Source organism: Fundulus heteroclitus, chromosome 12 (genome assembly GCF_011125445.2).
Source record: "Fundulus heteroclitus isolate FHET01 chromosome 12, MU-UCD_Fhet_4.1, whole genome shotgun sequence".
Classification (NCBI taxonomy): Eukaryota; Metazoa; Chordata; class Actinopteri; order Cyprinodontiformes; family Fundulidae; genus Fundulus; species Fundulus heteroclitus.
In genome coordinates this window covers 37,964,863-37,985,926 of record NC_046372.1, presented here as the reverse complement: position 1 = coordinate 37,985,926, position 21,064 = coordinate 37,964,863, and the positions used below count along the sequence as shown (strand labels likewise).

Genomic DNA, 21,064 nt, shown 5'->3' with positions numbered 1-21,064 from the left:
CTGTGTTCAAGGATTCCTGCTACACATAGCGCTTCCCACGAGGGCCAAAACTTTCAATTTTAGTCTCATCTAACCGTCTTTCACAGGTCTCCCGTGTCTTAAACGTGCATCAGAGTGCACGTATTTCTTTGAACAATTCAACAATCTTGCCACTGCGCTGCGTGCGTGCCCCTTGGTCTCTGTGAAGCTCCCTCATGTTCTCTGACGTTCTCCAACAACGCTCCGAGGCCTTCACGGAACAGCTGGATTCATACTGAGATCTATTGCCTGAGAGGGATTGATATGCAAATCACCCATTTCAGATTTCCATCTGGAAAACACTTTGAAAGCCACGTGCTACTTTCCTTGCGCTTCATAAATCGTGCGCCACGTTGTGTTTGCCCGTCACATAACATCGCGATAAACTACGTGAAGGATCGTGTTCGCAGCAGGACAAAAGGCACAAAGACCCCCGAGGGAAGGGTACTCCTGCGAGCCGCTGTGACTGCCTGCATCTCTTATTGTATGTGTGCACATTGCCTTTTAAAGCGCGGCGCCTGTAGTTTGTTATTCATACAGTTAAGATTTAAAAAAACGCTCCTTGATGCAGGGGCGTAAAAGGCCGTGCTTACAGAGGGCATTGTATGCAGCACCGACATGAGAACCCCAGAAGAAACCTCTGATGGTCTGTGTTTCTGAGCCCGAGAGGAGCTGAAGTCAGTTCTCGCCAGAGGAAACAGGAAATTGGCTTTTTTTTTAACCCCCTCCTTCAATGCTAATGCTTGTAATGTGTAGCGGTTGTTTCACCTGCAGTGAGGCGGTACGGTGAGCCGTGGCACCTGTGGATTTTACCTGGAAGTGGACATGAAGGGGGGCAGCTGGGTTCGCTCTCCTAGCTCTCCTGCCCCCCCATCCTTCAAGCCTGACATTGAGCTTGTGGTGCTAACTGGCTGTTAATTGCCCACCCATGCTCTGGGCTTTCTCCTCATGCAGAAACCGGCTTCTTCAAGGGAAAGCATCTTAATGAGATTATCCATCAGGGCTCGGGCCTGTCTAGACAACCCAATACACAACCACCAGCGTCGCCCCCCTCCCCGTGGTCCTTGGTGGGGGGGGCCTCTGAGGATGGCCCCAGGTAAAACTTACCTGCGAGAGGATTGCGTGGTATCACCACACCATTATGGGTTTACACCGGGTTTCCCCACCCACTCTGTAATTTGGTGGAGAAAGCCGAGAGTAAGGACGTGTAAAGGTGATTCTCATGTAAATAGGGCTATCAGGTTCCCCTATATCTGTATGTGGATTACGTTTCTGCTCCAGGGGAAAAAATAAATCTTTTCTTTTTGCAAAAAAAACAACTCTTTCCACTCCATTTCTCTTAACTGTGTCAAACGACTTGCTCTGAGTGTTTACCACGTTGCACAAACGCACTAAGTGGCATTTCTGGGACCCGGCTATTTAGGCGTCAAAGATATCCGCGCTGCTCCTGGAGCTGCCGCCGGAGCTGATCCGCAGCAGGGAAGTCCGTCCATATTTGTTTTAAAAGTCTCTTAGCAGTTAATAAAGATGCATTTCCTCCTTCCCCCTTCCTGTGGGGACGGTATCAGGGCTCTGTTAAGTCTCTTTGATTTCCAGCACCCCTCCAATCACAGCGAGACCCTGACTCATCATTGTGTCACTTCAAAGCCTGGGAATGGCCCTCCTGGCTCCACCTACCTATGGATGCCCCTTAAAAGTCATGGTCACCCTCTCCTGCAGCATCCATGTGATGCAACAGGACGGAGTTGTTTGGACTGAGCTGAACTGCTGGATTTGTCTTCAACACATGAGCCGGGGGGATACCTTTTTTTTTTTTGGATTTGGCTAATATTTGGATTGCGCGTCACCCTTTCATGCATAAAAATCCCAAACTTCCCCTGTCGTCCCACTGAAGCTGGAAAATGCAGTCCATCAGGGGTGAGTGCCTGACGCCTTTTAGCAATTTTTTGAAGCAGAATTGAAAGCATTCTCATTTAAAAATCCTGGATTTAAAAAAACAAAACCAAAAAAACAACTTAATCCTTTTTGGTGTCAAATGTCTATAGTAACGCTTCCTTTGCCGCAGAGCTGAAGTCTAACTTCAGCGGTCCACCTCCTGCCTCCATGGCCGCCGGCCCTGATGCCTATCTCCAGGGCAGCATCCGGATGACTCTGGAGGATCTCGACCTCTGGAAGACGTTCCATGAAATTGGAACGGAGATGATAATCACCAAACCGGGCAGGTGAGGCAGGAAGAGAAAAAAAAAAAGTTGTTGTTTTTTCACACTAAATATTGGGAGAGGTGATCCCTTTTCCTCACTTGGGTACTCTCTTATGTGCTTCAGGAGGATGTTCCCACACTGTAAAGTGAGCTTATCTGGTCTGATCCCATGTGCCAAGTACATCCTGCTGGTCGACATGGTTCCTGAGGACGGCTTCAGGTATAAGGTGAGGCCTATAAATTATAACTCTGTGTTGTGTCGACTCGTAGCCGCTCTGGCAGGAGAGAACTCTCTGTGGTTAGCAGTCACCCCCCCCCTGTTTATCACCCCTCCTCCCTTGACGATGCACATCAAAGACCACTATCTCTTCCTGTTTTTCTATCCCCTGCTGTGAGCTCACTGTACTACCCCCTGCCTCTCTGGGTGGTATCCCCCCCCCCTTCCCCCAGCCGTCACTCTCCGACGTATCGTGGGAAGTTGGGGCAGATGAAGTGGCTTCTGTAAATCACCTTTTCTCCTTGGCTGATTGACTTACGATCCGTCTCCTCCCCTGCAGTGGAATAAAGAGAAATGGGAGGTGGCAGGAAAAGCGGAGCCTCAGCCTCCCTGCAGGACCTACCTGCACCCAGACTCTCCAGCCCTGGGGAGCCACTGGATGAAGCAGAGCATCTCGTTCCTCAAGCTCAAGCTCACCAACAACACACTGGACCAGCACGGGCACGTAAGCAGCCGGAAGCGAGCAGCTCTCCAAGCGTCTCGTTTGGTTTGATAAGACCTTTAGGAAACTTTATCCTGTCCCGTCTGCAGATCATCCTGCACTCGATGCATCGCTACCACCCGCGCTTCCACGTGGTCCAAGCAGATGACCTGTTCAGTGTCCGCTGGAGCGTGTTCCAGACGTTCACCTTCCCTGAGACGTCCTTCACTGCAGTCACCGCCTACCAGAACACCAGGGTGAGCTCCTTTGGCAACAGAATGCGCTCGGTGTCTCCCACTGAGGCCGTAAGACGGCACCGAGGGTTGAACTGAACTCTGATTTTGCAGATCACGAAGCTGAAGATCGATCACAACCCATTTGCAAAGGGTTTCAGGGATGAGGGCACGTGTAAAAAAAGGTGGGTCTCAATGACAGGCGCAGTTATTGCTCTGCTCACTGCATAAACGGAACTAAAAATAAGTAACATTTTCTTAAAATTTGTGTATCTGCCCTTGATTTGAGCAGGTAAATAAGATGATCTGCCAACAGAATAAGATTTTTGCACTTAAAATAGGAACAATTCATCTCCATCATCTTATTTCAAGTGCTAAATGTCTAATTACCTTAATTTAGGGGTCAAAATACTCATTCCATTGGCAGATGATCATATTTACCTGCTCAAATCAAGGACAAAAACACTATGTTTAAGAACATTTTGCTTATTATTAGATCTGTTTTTGCAGTGCAGCATGTTGATGGGGGAACACCGCCAGTGAAATTCTTATAGTAAAAGTGATTCTTCTCCACAGGCGTGGAAACAAAAACCCCGCATGCCTGGAGAAAAGGGCCAAGATAGCAGACGTATTGAACGAGGACTCCAAGGAGAGCGCTTCACCAGGTACCACTCCAGGTCTCCTTACACTTCATTTCTTCCTGTTCCGCATTCTTTTGATGCCATCCATTGGTTTGTGTCTCTCCAGACTTCTGCCAGTCGTCGTTCGAAGGTTACGAAGGAGAAGAAGGACACCTGGCCAAAAGGAAAGAAGAGGATGCTGTAAAGGAGGAGCGGTACTCTCCCTGGGGCGCTGAGAGGCAGCAGGGCGTGAGGACCGACTCTCCCACTGAGGCCGACGCGAGGGATATCTACAACGCGGAACAGCTGGTCCCCGCTCCTGCCGCCTACCAGCCGTACAGGTGGATACAGCTGCAGGCTGCAGTTAATTGTAGGATGAGAAAGTTCAGAAAGTTAACGTTCATTGTACTCTACAGGGCCCATGAGTATGGGAAGTCTCCATCCCCCTCCTCCAGCGTCGGCAGCGGCATCAGCGGTTCTGGACGGAGGAGCTTCGAGCCCAGGGTTCCCGAAATCTCCGCCGTCCCCGATCACGACTTCTCAAAGCCCGGCCCGTCCCACTGTGGCCCCCAGCACCTCCCGGGCCCGCAGGACTACAGCGGCGTGCTGAACATGAGCATGGCCCAGGCCGGCAAGCCGGGCGTCATCGGCCACCACATCTACAGCCCCTACGGCTCGGAGCAGCCGCTGGCCCAGTGGAGCGGCCCGGGGCCCGCCCAGTATCCCCCTCCTCACCCTCTCACCGCCGACTACACCACGCAAAGCCACGTGCATCACGGCTATCACCACGGCAACGTGGGCGAGTGGAGCCAGTATCCGCTGTTCTCTTATTCCTGCTGGTGAGGAGGACCGTCGGCGTCAAACTGACGAAGAGTTTATTAAATCTGCTGCGCCCACCGGCTGACGCGCAGCTCCCAGATCTGACTAAGCATGCCCAAACAACGCCGAGGGCCCCACAGCGGCGGGCGAGAGGCGGGTTCTGAAAGGAGAGGAGCTGTGGCCCGGCTGGCCTCGGCTTTCTGCTCAGACTGGGAGGATGCAGAATCTCTCCAAACGTTGGAAACCAAATGTCCGCCCGGCCCCGTCGGCCGACTGTCCCCGTCTATTTATTTCATATTTTTGTCTCATCTCCAGCGTAAATATTATTTTTGTACAGAAAAATAAAGAATTAAATAACGTGTGCCAAATATGTGTCTATGCCTTGCAATGTGAAGTGACAATAAAATCCTTACGGGATATAATTGGTTGTGTCGTGTTTGAATTTTTTCTGGTTCTCTTATAATACGAGTTCAAACGAGTGCAGACACCAGTGATGGACTTTATCTTGCGGGAATGGAGCATTTATATTTCACAAGTCAGCTCAGATTCAGGTTTTACTGATACACTAAAATGTCCAACTTCACATCAAAGGTCGACGTGTATTTGCAGTAATTTTACTTTTAAACCAGACGTGCCTGTAACAGACAGCGAGGCCGCGGGTTCTCTAATTTGTGCACAGACGGTAAATAATTCAATAAGTTTTAGATATTCTGTCGGTGCGTTCAGGCTTTGATCCAGTGAAAGTTTTCCCTGCAGCAGGTTTGCCTAAAAAAGACCAAGCGGTGTTGCACTGCCAGTCGTTGGTGCTGCTTGTTTGTGTTTCCACTAATGGGGACTGCTCTGTGTTTTTGGACGAGCCCAGCATGCATTAAAGACACTGTATTAGCGCGACTCCGGCTCACCTGCTGGGGTTTACCCACTGCCACATAAAGCATCGCACGGCCCCCGCTCTCCATGTCAATGAGCCTTAAAAAGCATGAAAATGGGGGCTGTTGGCTCCTTTTCACTGGTAAAAAACACGGGCAGGGCCTATCACCTTCATCCTGAGTGGAGATGAGCTGCTAATGACTGCTGTAAAATACAGCAGGCGGGTGGGTGTGGGAGCAGTCTAGTGTGATGTGGGTTTTGCTCAGCTCTGTTGATCAGCGTAGGTCCTATGTAGCCTCCTCATCGGCTCCTTTTACGCAATAAAAGTTTACATTTTCAACGTTTGATTGAATTCCCATATATCAGCCTTTCCATTCAGTGCAGATCAGATGCTTCTATTCTGATCATTTTACTGTATTCTTATTTCTATGCTGCTATTGGGACATATTTATTATCTAAATGTGGTCCTGCCATAGGGTATTATTTCATTAATTTAAGATACTTGTTTAGGTAAATAATCCCTATTTGAAGAATGGCGTGAAAGAGGTCCAAATTCTACAGTAAGAGGAAAAGTACAGTAATGTAAAAATTACAAATTAGGAAACAGTGGAGCTGCTAACAAGCTTATTGGTATCAAATGTTAATTAAATGGAACAATTGCAAACCTGTTTTATTGGGATTTATGTGACAGACTAGCACAAAGTAGTGCATAATTGTGAATTGAACAGATATATAGAATGCATAATTCATGGTAATTCATGGAGTTTTACAATTAAACATCTGAAAAGTGTGACATGCATTTGCTTTCAAGTCAATATTTTTGTCGAACCAAATTCCGCTGCGGGTCTTTTGAGTTTGGCCTCCACAGGGTTGCACATCCAGAGACCAAGGTTTTTACTGTTTCTTCTTTGTCTGTCCCAAAGATTATCGAATGGATTATGGTTTGGTCTTAAATTAGGCCATTCTAACAAATCTGATCTGAACCATGCGATAGCTCTGGCTGTGTGCTTAGAGACGACGAACACCCTGAAAGCTGTTGCAGCCTCTGACGGGCTTTCTTTCAGCATTGCCTTGTAATGTATGGTGCCTTTAGTTCGTTGTGGTGATGTAGTATTTTTCAACTCCAGCCAGCTCCACTGCTGAAGAAAGGCTTTCCCTGAGCAGAGTTCAGTTCAACCCTCGGCGCTGTATGGATTCCATATGTCCAGGGTGTTGTGCAGAATATAGGTTTTAAGTGCATGACTAATAATTGTCACATTTTCCCACCTGAGCTGGGGATCTCTGCAGCTCCGCCAGAGAAACCATGCCACTTCCCTGAATAATGTCCTCCTTACTTGGCCTGTCAATCTAAGAGGAATGCTATGTTCTGTCACTGACTTGTTCCATTTGCTCTACATTTGTTCACTAATCCAACAAATCCCAGAGGCTTTCACAAAGCAGAGCTCTGGATTCACAAATTACCGTATTTTTCGGACTATAAATCATCGTTTTTTTCATAGTTTGGCCGATCCTGTGACTTATAGTCAGGTGCAACTTATATATCAATTTTAACATGAACAAACATGAACCAAGTAGTAAACATTACCGAAAGAGGGCAATGTAGGCCTGTGAAAACTATATGCTGTTCTTGCACCACTTAAAAATGAATTAAAACATTAAATTATAAACAACAAAGACTGATTACATGTACATATGTTGTTTTGCTGTTTCAGTAAGCATTCATGCAGCAAGCGTCACGTGGTGCAGCTCGAAGGAAACAGACCAAGACAGAGCCCTGTTTTTGGCCTGTCTGTGAAGCTCATAGCTAGCGCTAGCTTACAGCTCTGTTGTTCCGGCGGGTTACAGCTTCGCTGATGCACGTGAGCTGTATATTGCTCTCAAACATCTGGGTCATAGTGTTAGCTTAGCATGTAGCACTATTCGCAGTCTAATTTCAGCGTAATTAGAAGGAAATGCCCTGACGAGAACTTTCCGGGTTGGAGTTGGTGGCTTGTTGTGCTAATTTACTCCATTTAACCTCCCAGGTTTGATCTAGATTATTCAGCCAGTTGTGGATGCAGCTGTGCAATTAAATAAATTGCCCTTACCAGATTAAATGTCAGTATTTAGTGTTGGGTTGTGTGGAATAAATTTCTAAATAAATGCGACTTATAGTCCAAAAAATACGGTACACAGAGGTTGGTTCTATTCACTAATTAGGAGACCTCTGAAGGCAGCTAGTTGCACTGGATCTCATTTGAGAGAATGAAGAGTAAAGAGGGGCTAAACACAAAGCCAAGTCACAATTTCCACATTTTTATGTGTAAAACATTTAGAAAACTAAGGGATCACATTTCTTCCTCTTCACAATTATGCCCTACTTTGAACTTTCCATCTCATCAGATCCCAATGAAATGGGTTTTAAGTTTTTGGTTTAACGTGACAAAATCTGAATAAAGTTACAAGGGGTATGTATACTTTTTATAGTGCGTGCATTTACCTGTAACCTTTTTGTAAGATGGCAGATTTACTTTTAAACATGTGCGTTGAAAGATCAGTTAAATCAATTTGTAAAGCCAAACACGAGCCGGAGCTGAATTGTAAATCATGAAAATCCAAATCAAAAACTTTTCAGCATCACTTCTGATTAATGTAGTTTCTGTGTGCATGGTAGATCTCTGAGGTTATCGTCCCAGTTCCTCTTGAATGTTCCTAGAACTAAATATAAACACTGGGGGTGACCGGGCCTTCTCAGTTGTGTCACCCAGCTTCTGGAAGCAGCTGCACTGCAAAAACGGAACTAAAAAGAAGTCAAACTTTCTTAAAATGAGTGTATCTGTCCTTGATTTGAGCATGTAAATAAGATTATCTGCCAATGGAATAAGACTTTTGCACTTGAAATAGGAAGAACTGATCTCCATCATCTTATCTCAAGTGCAGGATGTCTAATTATCTTATTTTAGGGGTCAAAATACTCATTCCATTGGCAGATGATATTATTTACCTGCTCAAATCTAGGACAAAAACACAAATTTTAAGAACATTTTACTTATTTTTAGATCCATTTTTGCAGTGTGCCTCTCTGCTCACAGACCTGGGCTTTTTTAAATTCAAACAACTTAAGACCCTTTTATCCAGGAAGGCTTGTAATACTCAGTAGCCCTGCGCTATTTTATTCCAATTTTCTATTTATTCTTTTATCTGTTTTTTAATGGTTTTTTTCTGATTTTATGGCAAAGCGCTGTCTGGCCATCTGTTTGGCTGTTTTAAAGGGCTTTCTATATGAAAGAATGAAATTAGAATGAAATGTAAAACCAGTGATGCTACATTAGCATTTTCCCTCATGCATCGAAACTAAGAATGAGAGCATTTCCCTGGAGAAAGTGTGGGGGGGCTGGGGTTAACATTTTTACATCCCATTGTTATTCATTGTGTATCGTGGATACCTGCTGCAACACATAAAGTGAAACACCGCATCTGATGTCAGTAAAGTTTGTTCTAATTTTAAAAGGAAGCCACTTTACGGCTCCTGTTCATGCAGGGGAGGCGACCGTGTTGATCAGCACTTTTCCTGGAGGAAAATGAACGTTCCTTTGTTCTCCCTCGGCTTCCATTGACCTTCTCCACTCTGCCACAGCAGGGGGAAGCAGGGGTAAAAGTCGGCAATCTGCTAAATTCCCTCGACTCACAAACACGTCCCCAACTCCGCTGGGTTCAATCTGCATAGCTCTTTATCAATGGCTAATGTGGCTCTTTTAATTGCTCTGCAAAGAGCACCAGATCGACCCACACTCAGATGTTTGTAAAGACCGCTGGCGTGGCTAAGTGCTGGACATGTGTCCTAATTGTCCCCCAGGTGGTACTACAGCTTTAGAATAAGAAGAAGAAAAAAGAAAAGAAAAGAAAAGACAAGCACGTAAAAACCAGCAGACTGCTGATCATGGATGCCCAGTGCTGGTGTCAGCAGATCCTAGCAGACAACTTGCTGGGGGCTGGCACAAAAGTGTGAAAACAGAGGGAGGGACATTGGGCTGGAGGGCCGGGGAGGAGGGGGTGCAGGTCACTTGCTCAGAGCCGGTGGGGGGTAAACAGATGTAGACGAAACAGCCCCGAAAAGGAAAGCGGCAGCCAGCCTTCATAAAGCTGATGGAGTATAAAGCCAAATGGAGAGGAACTGGTGGAGACTGGGTGGAACAAAAAGCTCAAGATAACAGCCTCCACCGTCAGGAGTTCAAACGAGGAGAAGCAGCTGTGGAGATCTGACATCGCTCTGAGGCAACAGAGTAAAACTGGGCTCAGACGTCGTAACAAATATGATCAGACAACGCAAGCAAAAACCTGAAAAAGGGGTCAAATTTATTTAAACTGTCACACTATTTCATAGAAAAATCTTTAGAAGTGATCAACTGCTTATGCTGAGTGCTCCAGCTGATTGTTTATTTCCTATAAATATAGAATAGGATGAGGATCATTGGTCAGGTTTACAGTACATTGAAAATCAATTTTAAGCAGGGATTAAATACTTTTAAATAAACCCACGTTGCTATTTTACTGTTGGTCTGATGTAATATTGTAATCTAAATATAATTAACAGAAATAAATGCTTAAAAATGTCAGTTGTGTAATTAAGCTTTATAATGGGTGGATGGAGTCACTAAAGAAAATTAACTTTTCAATATTTACGGAATATTACTATACAATGGCATGCAAAAATATGGAAACCTCCTGAACCTTACTCGTTCTTTAAGGATTTTAAGGACAAATGATACACAGAAATTGATGCACAATTCCTAATTTTCTTTTCTTAACAAACAATGTAAAACATCCTGCTGCGTCAGCACTTTGTGCAGCCCTGTTTGCCTGCAGGGGTAGAGACGAATTCATCAAGCTGCAAAATTACCGTTTGACCCTGAGATTGAAATTTTATTTATTTCTAGTTCCGTTTTTGCAGTGAACAATATATCACACATCTATGTCTTTCTTTTCCATCAGCATGAAAACCATGCAGCTTCCCTGACCTTCAGCTTCATGGTTACTAAGCTCTATATTAGCTTTTCATTGCAGTAAAAAGCTGATTATTTAAAAACACACTGAATGCAAGGGTCGTGACATACTCGAGTCTACCAAATATTGCGTGAAAGCAGTACTTTGCAATCAGAATTCTGCACGTTTGTGTTGATGAGTCCAGTTCACTGTATAACGCAGGTCTAATATAAAGCATGCCATTGCCGCTGTGCCTCTAAAAAAGCTGCCAAACAGCCTGAAGTCCTTCGCAGACTCCCACAGGTTTTCTCCTAGAATATGTATTTTGCTCTATTCATCCTCCCATCAGCTCTGACCAGCCTCCCTCTTCCTGCTGGAGAACAGCATGCCCGCAGCATGATGCGGCCACCACCGTGTTTCAGCATGGAGGTCAAGACGATGTCCAATATTAGTTTTTCAACACACAGGTTTAACATGGCTGTCTTGTTAGCAGAGCACCTTCATCCACGTGTTCGCTGTGTCCAAATAAAACACACTGAAGCAGTGTAAAAAAAAAGGGGAGTAAATACTTTTAGTATTGGTAATTAAATTCATCTTAAAGACATATCTCAAAAAACAGGATATTTATTTTGTAGGCTTTCCTCTTTGACCTGCATGCAGACATGGAGGGACTTTTACAGAATGCAGCGGCGGCTGCTTGTCAATAGGGGGCGCCAGGACTCCGGCACCAAGTTTTCACCTTTGCTTTTTCAGCATTCCAGTTCCATGTTGGGTGTGTTTCAGATTATTTTCTTGTTATACATTTCAAAAGCGAGGGGTGCCTGCCGGCCAGAAGAGAGTACGATTTTAAACTTTTGGCTTCCATGTGACTTCCCGCTGGTCTCTGCGTAAATAAAGATTCTCCCTCGGGGAGAAAGCCGCGCTTTTTGACTGGTTCTTCAGCCATCATCAATGAATCCATTGATGATACGCGTCAATCGCAGTGATGCATGCGGCAGGGTCAGACAACAGCTATAAGGACAGGAGACAATGGTGCAGTGAAAGAAAATTCTGTTGTTTATTTACAAAATAATAATTTCACCAAGCTTCTGCTGGAGGGGGAAAAAAAGCAGATGGAGGAATTTAGACCAGACTTGCATACCCAGCCAGGGACAAATGGCTGTGGAAGGATACATCTATAAGTTGAGTTCATTATTGTGCTGTAAACCCCAACCTCTAGTGTGCCAGTGGTATGCAGGACAAATCAAACGACACATACATGATAATGGTTACACAAAGACGTGTTTGGATGGCAGCAAACCATAAACTGAGACCGACCTTCTGAAACATTGTGGCCTTCACAGTGATCCGTCCTCACTTTGACCTAAGGCTCATTTCTGTCCGCCCTGATATCGTCAAACATCACGGATGCGATCGCAAAAACAAGGCACGCTTCTACGTTTCAAGGTGAACACGGTTTACCCGGGACGCAACAGTAACTGCGGCAGATCTCTGCAAACCCAGGAACAAACGTTTGTTTTTTTAAAAAGATTCCTTGTCAAAAACAATCTCGAAGGACTAAAAGCTGCTGTCAGCAGAATCTAACGTCCCTCCAAAGAAAGCGCTTGTGCAAATGAGCCAGTTGTTTTAGATGCTACACATTAAGTGGATTGCAAAAAAACAAACAAAAAAAAAAAACGAACGCCTAAATAAAGGCGGAAGAGCGATCAGTTGCGATGAATGTTTCAGCTGACGGGGATTATCTGGATGGAGTGTGGTACCACGAATTTGAGGAGGAGCAAAAAGCGTGCAGACGCCCTGACCGAACCCCTTTCAGAGGCACTAAAACTTATCAATGCACCGTCCCTTAAAAGTGCTGACACCCTGGTTTATGTTCCGGGTGGGAAAAATGCAGGACGGCTGACGAGTTCATCTCAGTCCTCGCTGGACTCCTCAGAGTTGTCCACGTCGGCGTCGTCTGAAGACGCCTTGGTGCAATTCTCCCAGCCTCGGGCCTGAGCGATCACCGCCGGGGGCATGAGCGCCACGCAGGCGGCCAGGCCCGAGACGCGCTCTCTGAATTCAGTCTCGTTTTCCCACTCCCCCGTGTCTGTGTTGTACACGTGAACGTACTTCATCCTGTTGCCCCTGTCGTGCGACCGCCCGCACAGCACGTAGATGCGGCCGTCCAGCACGGCCATGCCGGGCTCTCCGTGTCCAGACGGGAGCGGGGTCAGTAAAGACCAGGAGTTTGCAGCGGGGGCAAAGCAGGCCACCTGAAAAATAAAACAACAACATGAGAGGAAAGTACTGATGAGTTTTTACGTCATCAAAGAAACCGTAAAAAAACGCCACGGCGCACAGAGGGTGAAAAGAAAAGCAAGGAGGCGTCATCCGCTGTGGCTAAACAGCCGCAATGACTCGTGACAAACCTGCAGGACGTCACGCCGGTATCCACGCACATCGTTGCTGCCCCCGATGACGTACACGCGGCCGTTCACGGCAGCCATGCCGTGCCACGCCCGCTCCACCGGCCCCTCTGCGCACGCCGTCCAGTGATTGGCCGCGGGGTCGAAACAGTAGGTCTCTCTGAGGTACGCCATCCCCCGACGGCCACATGTTATGTAAATCCTGCCGTCTACCGCCGCTCCGGCATGAGCATACGCCTGGAGGGGAGGTGTCACAAGCATGCAGGGAACAAAGAAGACCAAAGTCATGAACAGGGGAGTTTACAGCAGGTGGGTGTATAGCACCACCATGTGGGCAGGAGCAGTAGCGCATGCTTTTCCTCCAGGTACGCTGCCTTACAGTAATAATAATATTAGTAATATCATCTTTATTGTCATTTAAACATACATTACAACGAAATTTGTTCTCTGCTTTTAACCCATCACCCTTGGGGAGCAGTGGGCTGCCATGTGCAGTACCCGGGAAGCGTTCTGGGGTTAAGGGTCTTGCTCAGGGACCCAGAGTGCAGGCGCTGGGGATCGAACCGGGTACTTGCATCCTTCTCTGAGTGCAAGCGCACTGCTCTAACCTCTAGGCCAACACTCCCCATACACCAAGACGCAGCACGGTAGGCAATTTGGGGTTAAGTGCCTTGCCCAGGGGCACATCGAGACGTGGCAGGGGGAAGCTGGAATCGAACCCACAACCTTCTGATTGCCAGACGACTACTCAACCCATCAAGACACAGTCGCCATGACAGGAGGATTTATTCTCCTTAGGAGGTTTTTACATATTTCCAGGTTCCACAAACTTATAATAATAATTCATAATTATGAAGTGGGAAAAAAAACTTTTTGCAAAAAAATCTGAAAAGAAAAAATCTGCATGCATTTGTATTTAGCTTCTTTTACTCTAATGCAGCTAAATAGTCAGTTACCTTCAGGAGTTACCTAATAAATAGAGTCTTTTAATCAAACTGTGAAGCCCTCACAGGTTTGTTAGAGAAAGGCCATCCACCTAAACTCCTAGGCCTGAGCAAGGAGAGCATTTATCAGAGAAGCAGCCCTATGATAACTTTGGAGATGCTGCAGAGATGCACAACCATGCAGGGAACATGGCAGGTGGAAAAAGGTCTGAAATGTAACATTTTGGCCCGCACGCAAAACGCTAAATGTGCTGGAGAAGAATCACCATACCCACAGAGAAACACGGTAGTGGCAGCATCATGGGCTGGGAATCCATTGCTTTAGCAAGAACAGAGAAGCTGTTCAAAGCTGATGGAAAGATGCTAAACACAGGAGAATCCTATCAGCCGCAGAGAGCAGGATAGTGGTTCACCTTCCGGCACAACAACAATCTCACATACGCAGCCGGAGTTAGTAGTTGACATTAATGCATAATCCTGTTTTAGAGCCAGTCAAAGTCCAGACCTCAATCCAAGTGAGAATCTGGGCCAAAACGTGACAGTGGATGTCCGCAGAGGCTCAACATCCATGCTGGCTGATTTTAAACTATGTTGCACAAAGAAGAACTGGCAAAAAACTTTGGTGTTTAGATGTTCAAAGCTGCCAGAGACGTACCTCACACAGGTGAAGCTGTAAATGCAGCAAAAGGTGCTCAGTATGCAACTTGGGGTTAAGTGCCTTGCTTAGGGGCACATTTACATGTGAGAGAGGAGGAAACTGGAATCAAAGCCACAACTTTCAGATCGCTACTCTCCCTGTGAAGCCGCTGTCACACCCCTAAGTGGACGTGGCTAAGTTAAACTCTTACTTCCTTCTTCATGGGGGACACAAACTCCCACGTGTTGGTGCTCGGGTCGTAGCGCTCCACGGAGTCCAGCTCGCTCCTGTAGTCGCGCCCGCCGATGGCGTAGATGTGGCCGCCCACCACGCAGACGCAGTGGTCGGCGTGCTGCTTCTGCAGAGGCTGGATGGAGCACCAGCTGTTGCAACGAGGGTCATATCTGAAAGAGGCAGAGTCCCGCGTTTACAAACGAACGAGCATTAAAAAAAACAAAAAAACCAAAAAACGCTTTGACAAAACCCTTCCTCGCCTCCAGCAGCGACTCTCCGCACGGAAGCTGCTGTTGTTCTTGTCGCCTCCGATCAGGTAGACGAAGTTGTTGAGCACAGCGATGCCCTGGTTGGACATCCGCGGGGCGTAGGCCGCTTTGAGCGTCCTCCACTCCCTCCAGCTCGGGTGGAACACCTGAAAGACGTGCTCGGTGTCTGCAAAGGAGCTGGAGCTGAACATCCCGCCGAAGCCCAGGATGCAGTGGAAGGTGGAGCGCGGCCGGGTGAGCGGGCTCTGCAGCACGGGCTGCCACATCTCCTGCTCGTGGTACCGGAGCGCCGCCGACACAGAGTCCTTCAGCGGGCACGGGTCCAGCCTGTCGTGGAGCCTCTGCAGCACGCTTTTCTCGATTAGGCAGAAGCGCACGGCGTCCAGCATCCTCAGGTTGTCCTTCGGGGCAAAAAAAAAAAAAAACGGTCAGCTCCCACGCGGACGCTCGGCTAAATCACAAAGACGTGTGTACGGTGAGGGATGAGGCGTGGGATCAAAGACGCACCTTCCGACTGACCTGCAAGTACACCCGGTCAGTTTCCACCTCCTCGGGGCTGTAGTGGTAGTGAAGCGCCGCCTCATACACCTCGTTCTCGCTGGCCACCTGGAGCGCGTCGCTGCTCAGCGCCAGGAAGACGTCCTCCTCGGGCAGCTGCCGGTACACGTCCGTCCGAGACAACGTCTGAATGTTCCTGAGGATGTAGGAGTGGACTTTGGCTTTGAGGTGCTCGAGGCCGTAGACGTCGGCCAGGTGGAGGACCTCCAGAACGTTGCCGTCGTCCAGCCAGGAGAACAGGAAGTCACAGCAGAAGCCAATCACGTCCTCAAGCTGTCAAAGGGAACAAAGCGACGCGGTTCTTTTAGCCGAACGGAGCCAGGCAGAGCGACCGACCGACTCGACTCGACCCGGCCCTACCTGAAGGAGCGTCGCGGCGATCAGGACTTCCTGCACGTTCTCCAGGTCTAACTCGATCTCAGACGTGTAGATGTAGTCGAGGATTTTATTCATGGCCGTGTGGGATACTCCGTGGATGGGAATCTCGTTTTGCTGCGTTTCCCGCAGGCCTCCGGCAAACATGCCCCTGGTGGAGAAAGATTACACGCGGTGTAGTCTGAGCCTGAAGTCTGAATCCTGTCTGAAGTCTAAAACGAGGATTAACTTGATTAATCAGGCTGATTTCAAGGAGTTTGGATTGTTTTACTCGTGTCTGTAAAATATTTTTGGACGACAGGATGTGTTCGGGTTGTAAAGCTTGTTGTGGATTAGCACAACACAGATTAGATGAACTGAAGAGTTACTTGGCTGGTATTTACCATCTAATATAGATCATAATGTGAGAAACAAACATACAAACTAGCTATAGGTTAACCTGCATAGTCGGCTGCTTTCTACAGCACCACTTTTATTTAGAGACGCACTGATCAGAATGCCGGTGGCCAATTTCCGTTCACCTGCAAATACTAGTTTCGATTGTTTTATCTTTAAAAACTAAATAGACATAAGAATAGCATAAAAAATATACTTTCTAGCCTTCCTGCCTTGGCCATGAATCATTTACATGATGATCAGAGTCCCACCGTGTGTGTGTGTGTGAGACAGCAGGCATCGTAAAATGTGGTTTTTATAAGGATTAAAACAAAGTACAACTTCTAATTTTAGACGTTACCAAGGCTAGCGTCCTTTTTGGAGCGGCCCAGACGATCTAAGAGAGTGACGACTTGAATGTGTCAGAGAACCTTTGGAGGGGGCTAAGGACGGTGGTAAGGAGGCCTTCCATCCTCTAAGACCTGGAGCTGCTCACCAAAGATAACTAATCAAAATATCAGAGGAAAAAGCTGGCCAGCGATTATAAGAAGGGTTTGATTGCTGCCATATAGAGACTCCTAAAGTTATCAGAGGAACTGAGAAAGTCACTGTTAAAAAGGCAGGCCTTACGTAACGGAAAGAACAAACTCACACCTTTATTGCGGAATATATTGCATACAACTTAAATGAACAACAAATTTATTGAATAACGAAAGACGTAAGGCGGCAGCGACCCAGTTGGCGAAATGTGCCGCCCCATTCCAATCCGACTTTATTTATAAAGCACTTAAAATTACCAAATGGACTAAAGTTGTATGTAAGTTTTATGTAACAAAATTACATGAAAAACATTTAAAATATTAGAACGCTATAGTAAGGAAAACAAATACAAAATATAGAAATGGGATATAGTTAAAATGCATTAGTGGCCAGGCAACAAAAGACTAATGAACTAAGCAGAAGCTAACATCAACTTCTCACATGGTGCCAAAGGCCGAGGCAAAGAAATGAGTTTTCAGAAGAGATTCCAAATCAGACAGAGATGTAGCCTGTGTGATGTTCAGTGGTAGCTGAGTTGATCGTGCAAGACAAAAAAATTCACACCCACAGATGCGCCTCAAGTAATCGATTGAAAGAAATGAACCGATAAGACTGGATTAAAGAAACGTGTCATCATGATGAAACTAAATCAGATCATTTTCCCACAGCATCAAAATGTTTTTACACACCTTAATTCCATCCTCATCATTTTCAGTTGCTTGTTATGTTTACTCGACACTCAATTCCCTACTTTATCTGTTTGATATTAACGACCAGCCACCTGTCAGCATTTTACTGGGATTGGCTGCTTGTATAAAGCGGCCATTTTTGGCAAAACGCCCGTCGTGAACTGGAGAAAAAAAGCATCACGGCGCAGGTAGGCCAACATTGAAGCACATTGCTGCAGATCAGTGCATCTTTTTCTCTGAGCATCTGGGTGCTTTTACGCACCAGCCTGGAACGTGAGAAGCGCTCCGTGCAGCAATCAAAAGCCAGAGAGGAGAAACTTCTAGTTGACCATTTAGGCTACTGACACAGGCATGTCCAGTACAGAAAATGATTTCTCACCTCTTTTATCTTAGAATCCATATTTATGTAGATATCCTTCTGCAACTTTTTCCATTTCTTCTAAATTGTTTATTGTTGGAGGCATTTTTCTGTAAATATTATAAAAATTACCCTCTACTATATGCTTTGTACATTTCTCCAAATTCTTTTCTTTTTAGGTTTTTCCTCTTATTTATTTATCCCCAATAAAATAACGTGACTAGAGCCGCGCTTTTAACCCATCTGACCGCTGAAACGAATCCCCTTTGGGGATGATAAAGTTGATCTACAGACTATAATTGTATGATTGTTGAAGAAGTTTATGTGCTCATTTCCTTCTCCGTTTAGGTGGTGGCTCAGCCAATCAGCTTTATTTTTCTATTTTTCACCATCTTTCCTGCTTCAGGCCCAATTAGGCTGGCTAAAAGTCATCCTCACAACTAACTTTTTTTCACTGTAGGATGACATGCCTAAGATGCTTTGTGGATAACTTTTATCTTACCGAGGTACAATTCTAAGAACAAGTCTACAATTTTTCCTAAAAATGATGTCACCAACAGGTACATTTGGTTTTCAGACTCTTTGTAAATATAAGTTTTAATGTAAATTAGTGCACTTATGAGAACTGCTGTAAGATTATAATGTTTTTTTTCTTTAAATACAGTGCAGCCATGCTCGTAGTTTTGGCCTACGCAACTTGGATGTGCTAAGCAGCGGTAAATATAAGAATAAATAACTGAACATCAGTGTTTAATTTCCCTTTGGGATTAATAAAGTATTTTGGAACTGAACTGAATTTGAAAGCAGAGATTGAATCCATAACTTCATCTTTGAGCTCACTCTGAGCGGGACAACACAGGTTCATCTCAGGGGTGTGTGTGTGTGTGTGTGGGGGGGGGGGGGGGTGGGGGCTTCAGTCACAGGTCAGAAGATGACGGCACCCAAATGTTTATTCATGTGGTATGACAGAGTTGATAAGATGCACAGGGATGTGCTGAGGGAATTGTTCCAACTGGACTCTGCACCATTGTGTCGAATAACGTCAGGGTGCAGACTTTTGCAATATTTGATCAGTTTGCCTCATGATTTTGTGTATAAGAACAAACACAACAAACAAATAACTTCAAATTTAAAAGCAAATCAGACGTACTTTCAATAATAAAGACACGAGAAGTGGGTGGACATTCATTCCTGGCCCACGCCGACGCTTTACGATTGACAAAGCCAGTTTATTTCAAAATTCCTGTAAGACAAATGCGCACTCTCACAAACACCTATAGGTGCCTGGAACCAGGTGCTTACGGACTCACTTCTACACAGAAAACCCCCTATTATTATCTTCAGCTGCGACTTTATACATGCCGTACTAAATAACACTGAACATTCTTCAGTGATGGTATCAAGGCGTTGGTTGTTTGTACCTGTAATACTTTATCGGTCAGTTTTGCTGTTCTTTTCATATCTCTCTTCGCAGGTGAAGAAGCAGACTCAGAGGATGAAGTATCGCTCCCTCCCTTTTCTCTCTCACCTTTTATATTCCCTGCATTGATCATAATAAAGCTTCTTGCATATATAAATCAAGCGGAGCACTACGGCGAATGCGGTACGGCTCTGGTTGTGAAAGTAAAACCTGTTGGGCTTTTTTTTTTGGCATTGAGACAACAATTCTTAATGACACATTGCCAGACAGGACACACACAAAAAAAATCCCTGTAAGAGCTTTTCCGCATGAAACAAGAAAGTAAAACCAAGATGGAAACAAAAGTGGCAGCTGCAATCAAATACCTGAAATAATCACAGGAGGCAGCGAGCAGGATGCGGTGGGCCGGGATGGGCCGACCCTCCACCAGCAGCGCGACGTCGAACAGGGTCCCGCTCTGTCTGAGGCCGTGCATGCCCTCCATCAGGCTGGGGAAGTGGGTCCAACACTTGAACATCTGGCGGTCCGGGCGGCCCGAGGAGCCGGCCTGTCTCACCGAACCAACCAGCTGCCGCCCGTTCTGCTCAGCCATGATGACCCGCTGACCTTCCGGTTTCATCCCCTTCACCTGCCTGGCAGCACCATCGCCCCGCGGGACGCTGGCCGCTAGCGGGCAGGAAGAGGAGGTCCGGTTAGAGGCGGAGCAGGACCCATTTCAACATGTATGACAAGTCATGCACACGGCTCTCCCCCGGTTTAAGTTACACAGGCAAACAAACAAAATAGAAAAAACACCATAAACATGATGATACAAACCTTCCGCAGAGCCGTCAGACTGTGGCTGGTTCCCTGCTGCTAAGCTAGCAGTTGTGTTATACAAGCTAAAAACAGGCTAGCCTGCTGGCTGCCGTCGCGCACTGCGAAAAAAAAAAAAGACAAGAAAAGGCGATTTAAAACTGTAACGGGAACAATACGCAGAGATGTTGTCGTGTCCTTAAACAGAAAGCCGCTCTGAGATGACAGCTTGGGTAGGAAATACCTGTGTACAACCAAGGAGCGCAGCAGCCCGATTTCTTCCTGACAGGTCAAAACATGTCTGTTTACTTTTAGTGTTTGATCGAAAGCTCAAACGCTATTGGTCCGTACTCTGTCATCATCCCGCCCAGTTTCTGTGGCCGAGCCAATCACATTGCAATGATTTGTCTCAGCCTATTTTTGTAATATTTATGGTGCCTGCACAGGTTGCGGCCCCTTAATGTACTGCCATAACAAAATAAATAAATAATACATTAATAGTAAAAGAAAGAAATATAAGAAATAAAATGTTTTGGAAGTATTAAAGTACCATGACGTCAGGAAGTTAAATCTTGGGATTAAAAGAGGTTTTCCAACTGGACAATGACCCTAAACACACCATCAGATTGGTTAAAAATACAATAAAATTACTTAAAAAAAAAAAGAAAAAAGAATTACGCACTATTTCAAAAGAAGAACTTGAGAATCCAGTAGTTTGGAATCAGCAATCTCTGATTCGGTTAAAATCTGGCCCCAAATAAGAAGACACTAAGGATGGGGGGACCTGCCTATTCTAAGTCCATTCAATAATCATGTATTTCCAACATCAGTTTCGAACAGATCATCGATGGAATCACAAAGAGTTTCCATGTATGATAGATCTATTTACTGAAACATTTCAACAATTACAGAGAAAATTAAATTGGGAAAGCAGAGATGTCTTAAAATATCTACAGATCCATAGCCATCCTTCTCTAATCCACCCCAAGCTCCACAAATGAGATAGTGTTTTTGTTTGCTCCATTTAAAATTGGTTTAATGCCAA

General features: G+C 45.8%; 2 protein-coding genes across 3 annotated transcripts; one reads left to right on the top strand and one right to left on the bottom strand.

Annotated features, from left to right (window-relative positions):
* Window positions 1–1,164: 1,164 nt before the first annotated feature.
* Window positions 1,165–5,019, top strand: tbx16 (T-box transcription factor 16). Its single transcript, XM_012849461.3, has 9 exons — window positions 1,165–1,935; window positions 2,084–2,240; window positions 2,343–2,445; window positions 2,776–2,940; window positions 3,027–3,173; window positions 3,264–3,334; window positions 3,726–3,814; window positions 3,897–4,110; window positions 4,186–5,019. The coding sequence occupies exons 1-9, from the start codon at window positions 1,920–1,922 to the stop codon at window positions 4,610–4,612; spliced, it is 1,389 nt and encodes a 462-aa protein (XP_012704915.2). The 5' UTR covers window positions 1,165–1,919; the 3' UTR covers window positions 4,613–5,019.
* A 6,431-nt stretch (window positions 5,020–11,450) lies between these two features.
* Window positions 11,451–20,370, bottom strand: klhl22 (kelch-like family member 22). 2 transcript variants are annotated; one of them, XM_012849460.3, is made up of 9 exons: window positions 20,264–20,370; window positions 20,041–20,141; window positions 19,590–19,890; window positions 15,828–15,993; window positions 15,417–15,740; window positions 14,901–15,310; window positions 14,618–14,810; window positions 12,829–13,062; window positions 11,451–12,672 (listed from the first exon to the last, which is right to left on the bottom strand). In XM_012849460.3, the coding sequence occupies exons 3-9, from the start codon at window positions 19,841–19,843 to the stop codon at window positions 12,331–12,333; spliced, it is 1,923 nt and encodes a 640-aa protein (XP_012704914.3). In that variant the 5' UTR covers window positions 19,844–19,890; window positions 20,041–20,141; window positions 20,264–20,370; the 3' UTR covers window positions 11,451–12,330. The 2 variants fall into 2 exon arrangements, with proteins under 2 accessions (XP_012704914.3, XP_036000451.1); XM_036144558.1 differs by having other exon boundaries at window positions 15,429–15,740.
* Between the last annotated feature and the right edge of the window lie 694 nt (window positions 20,371–21,064).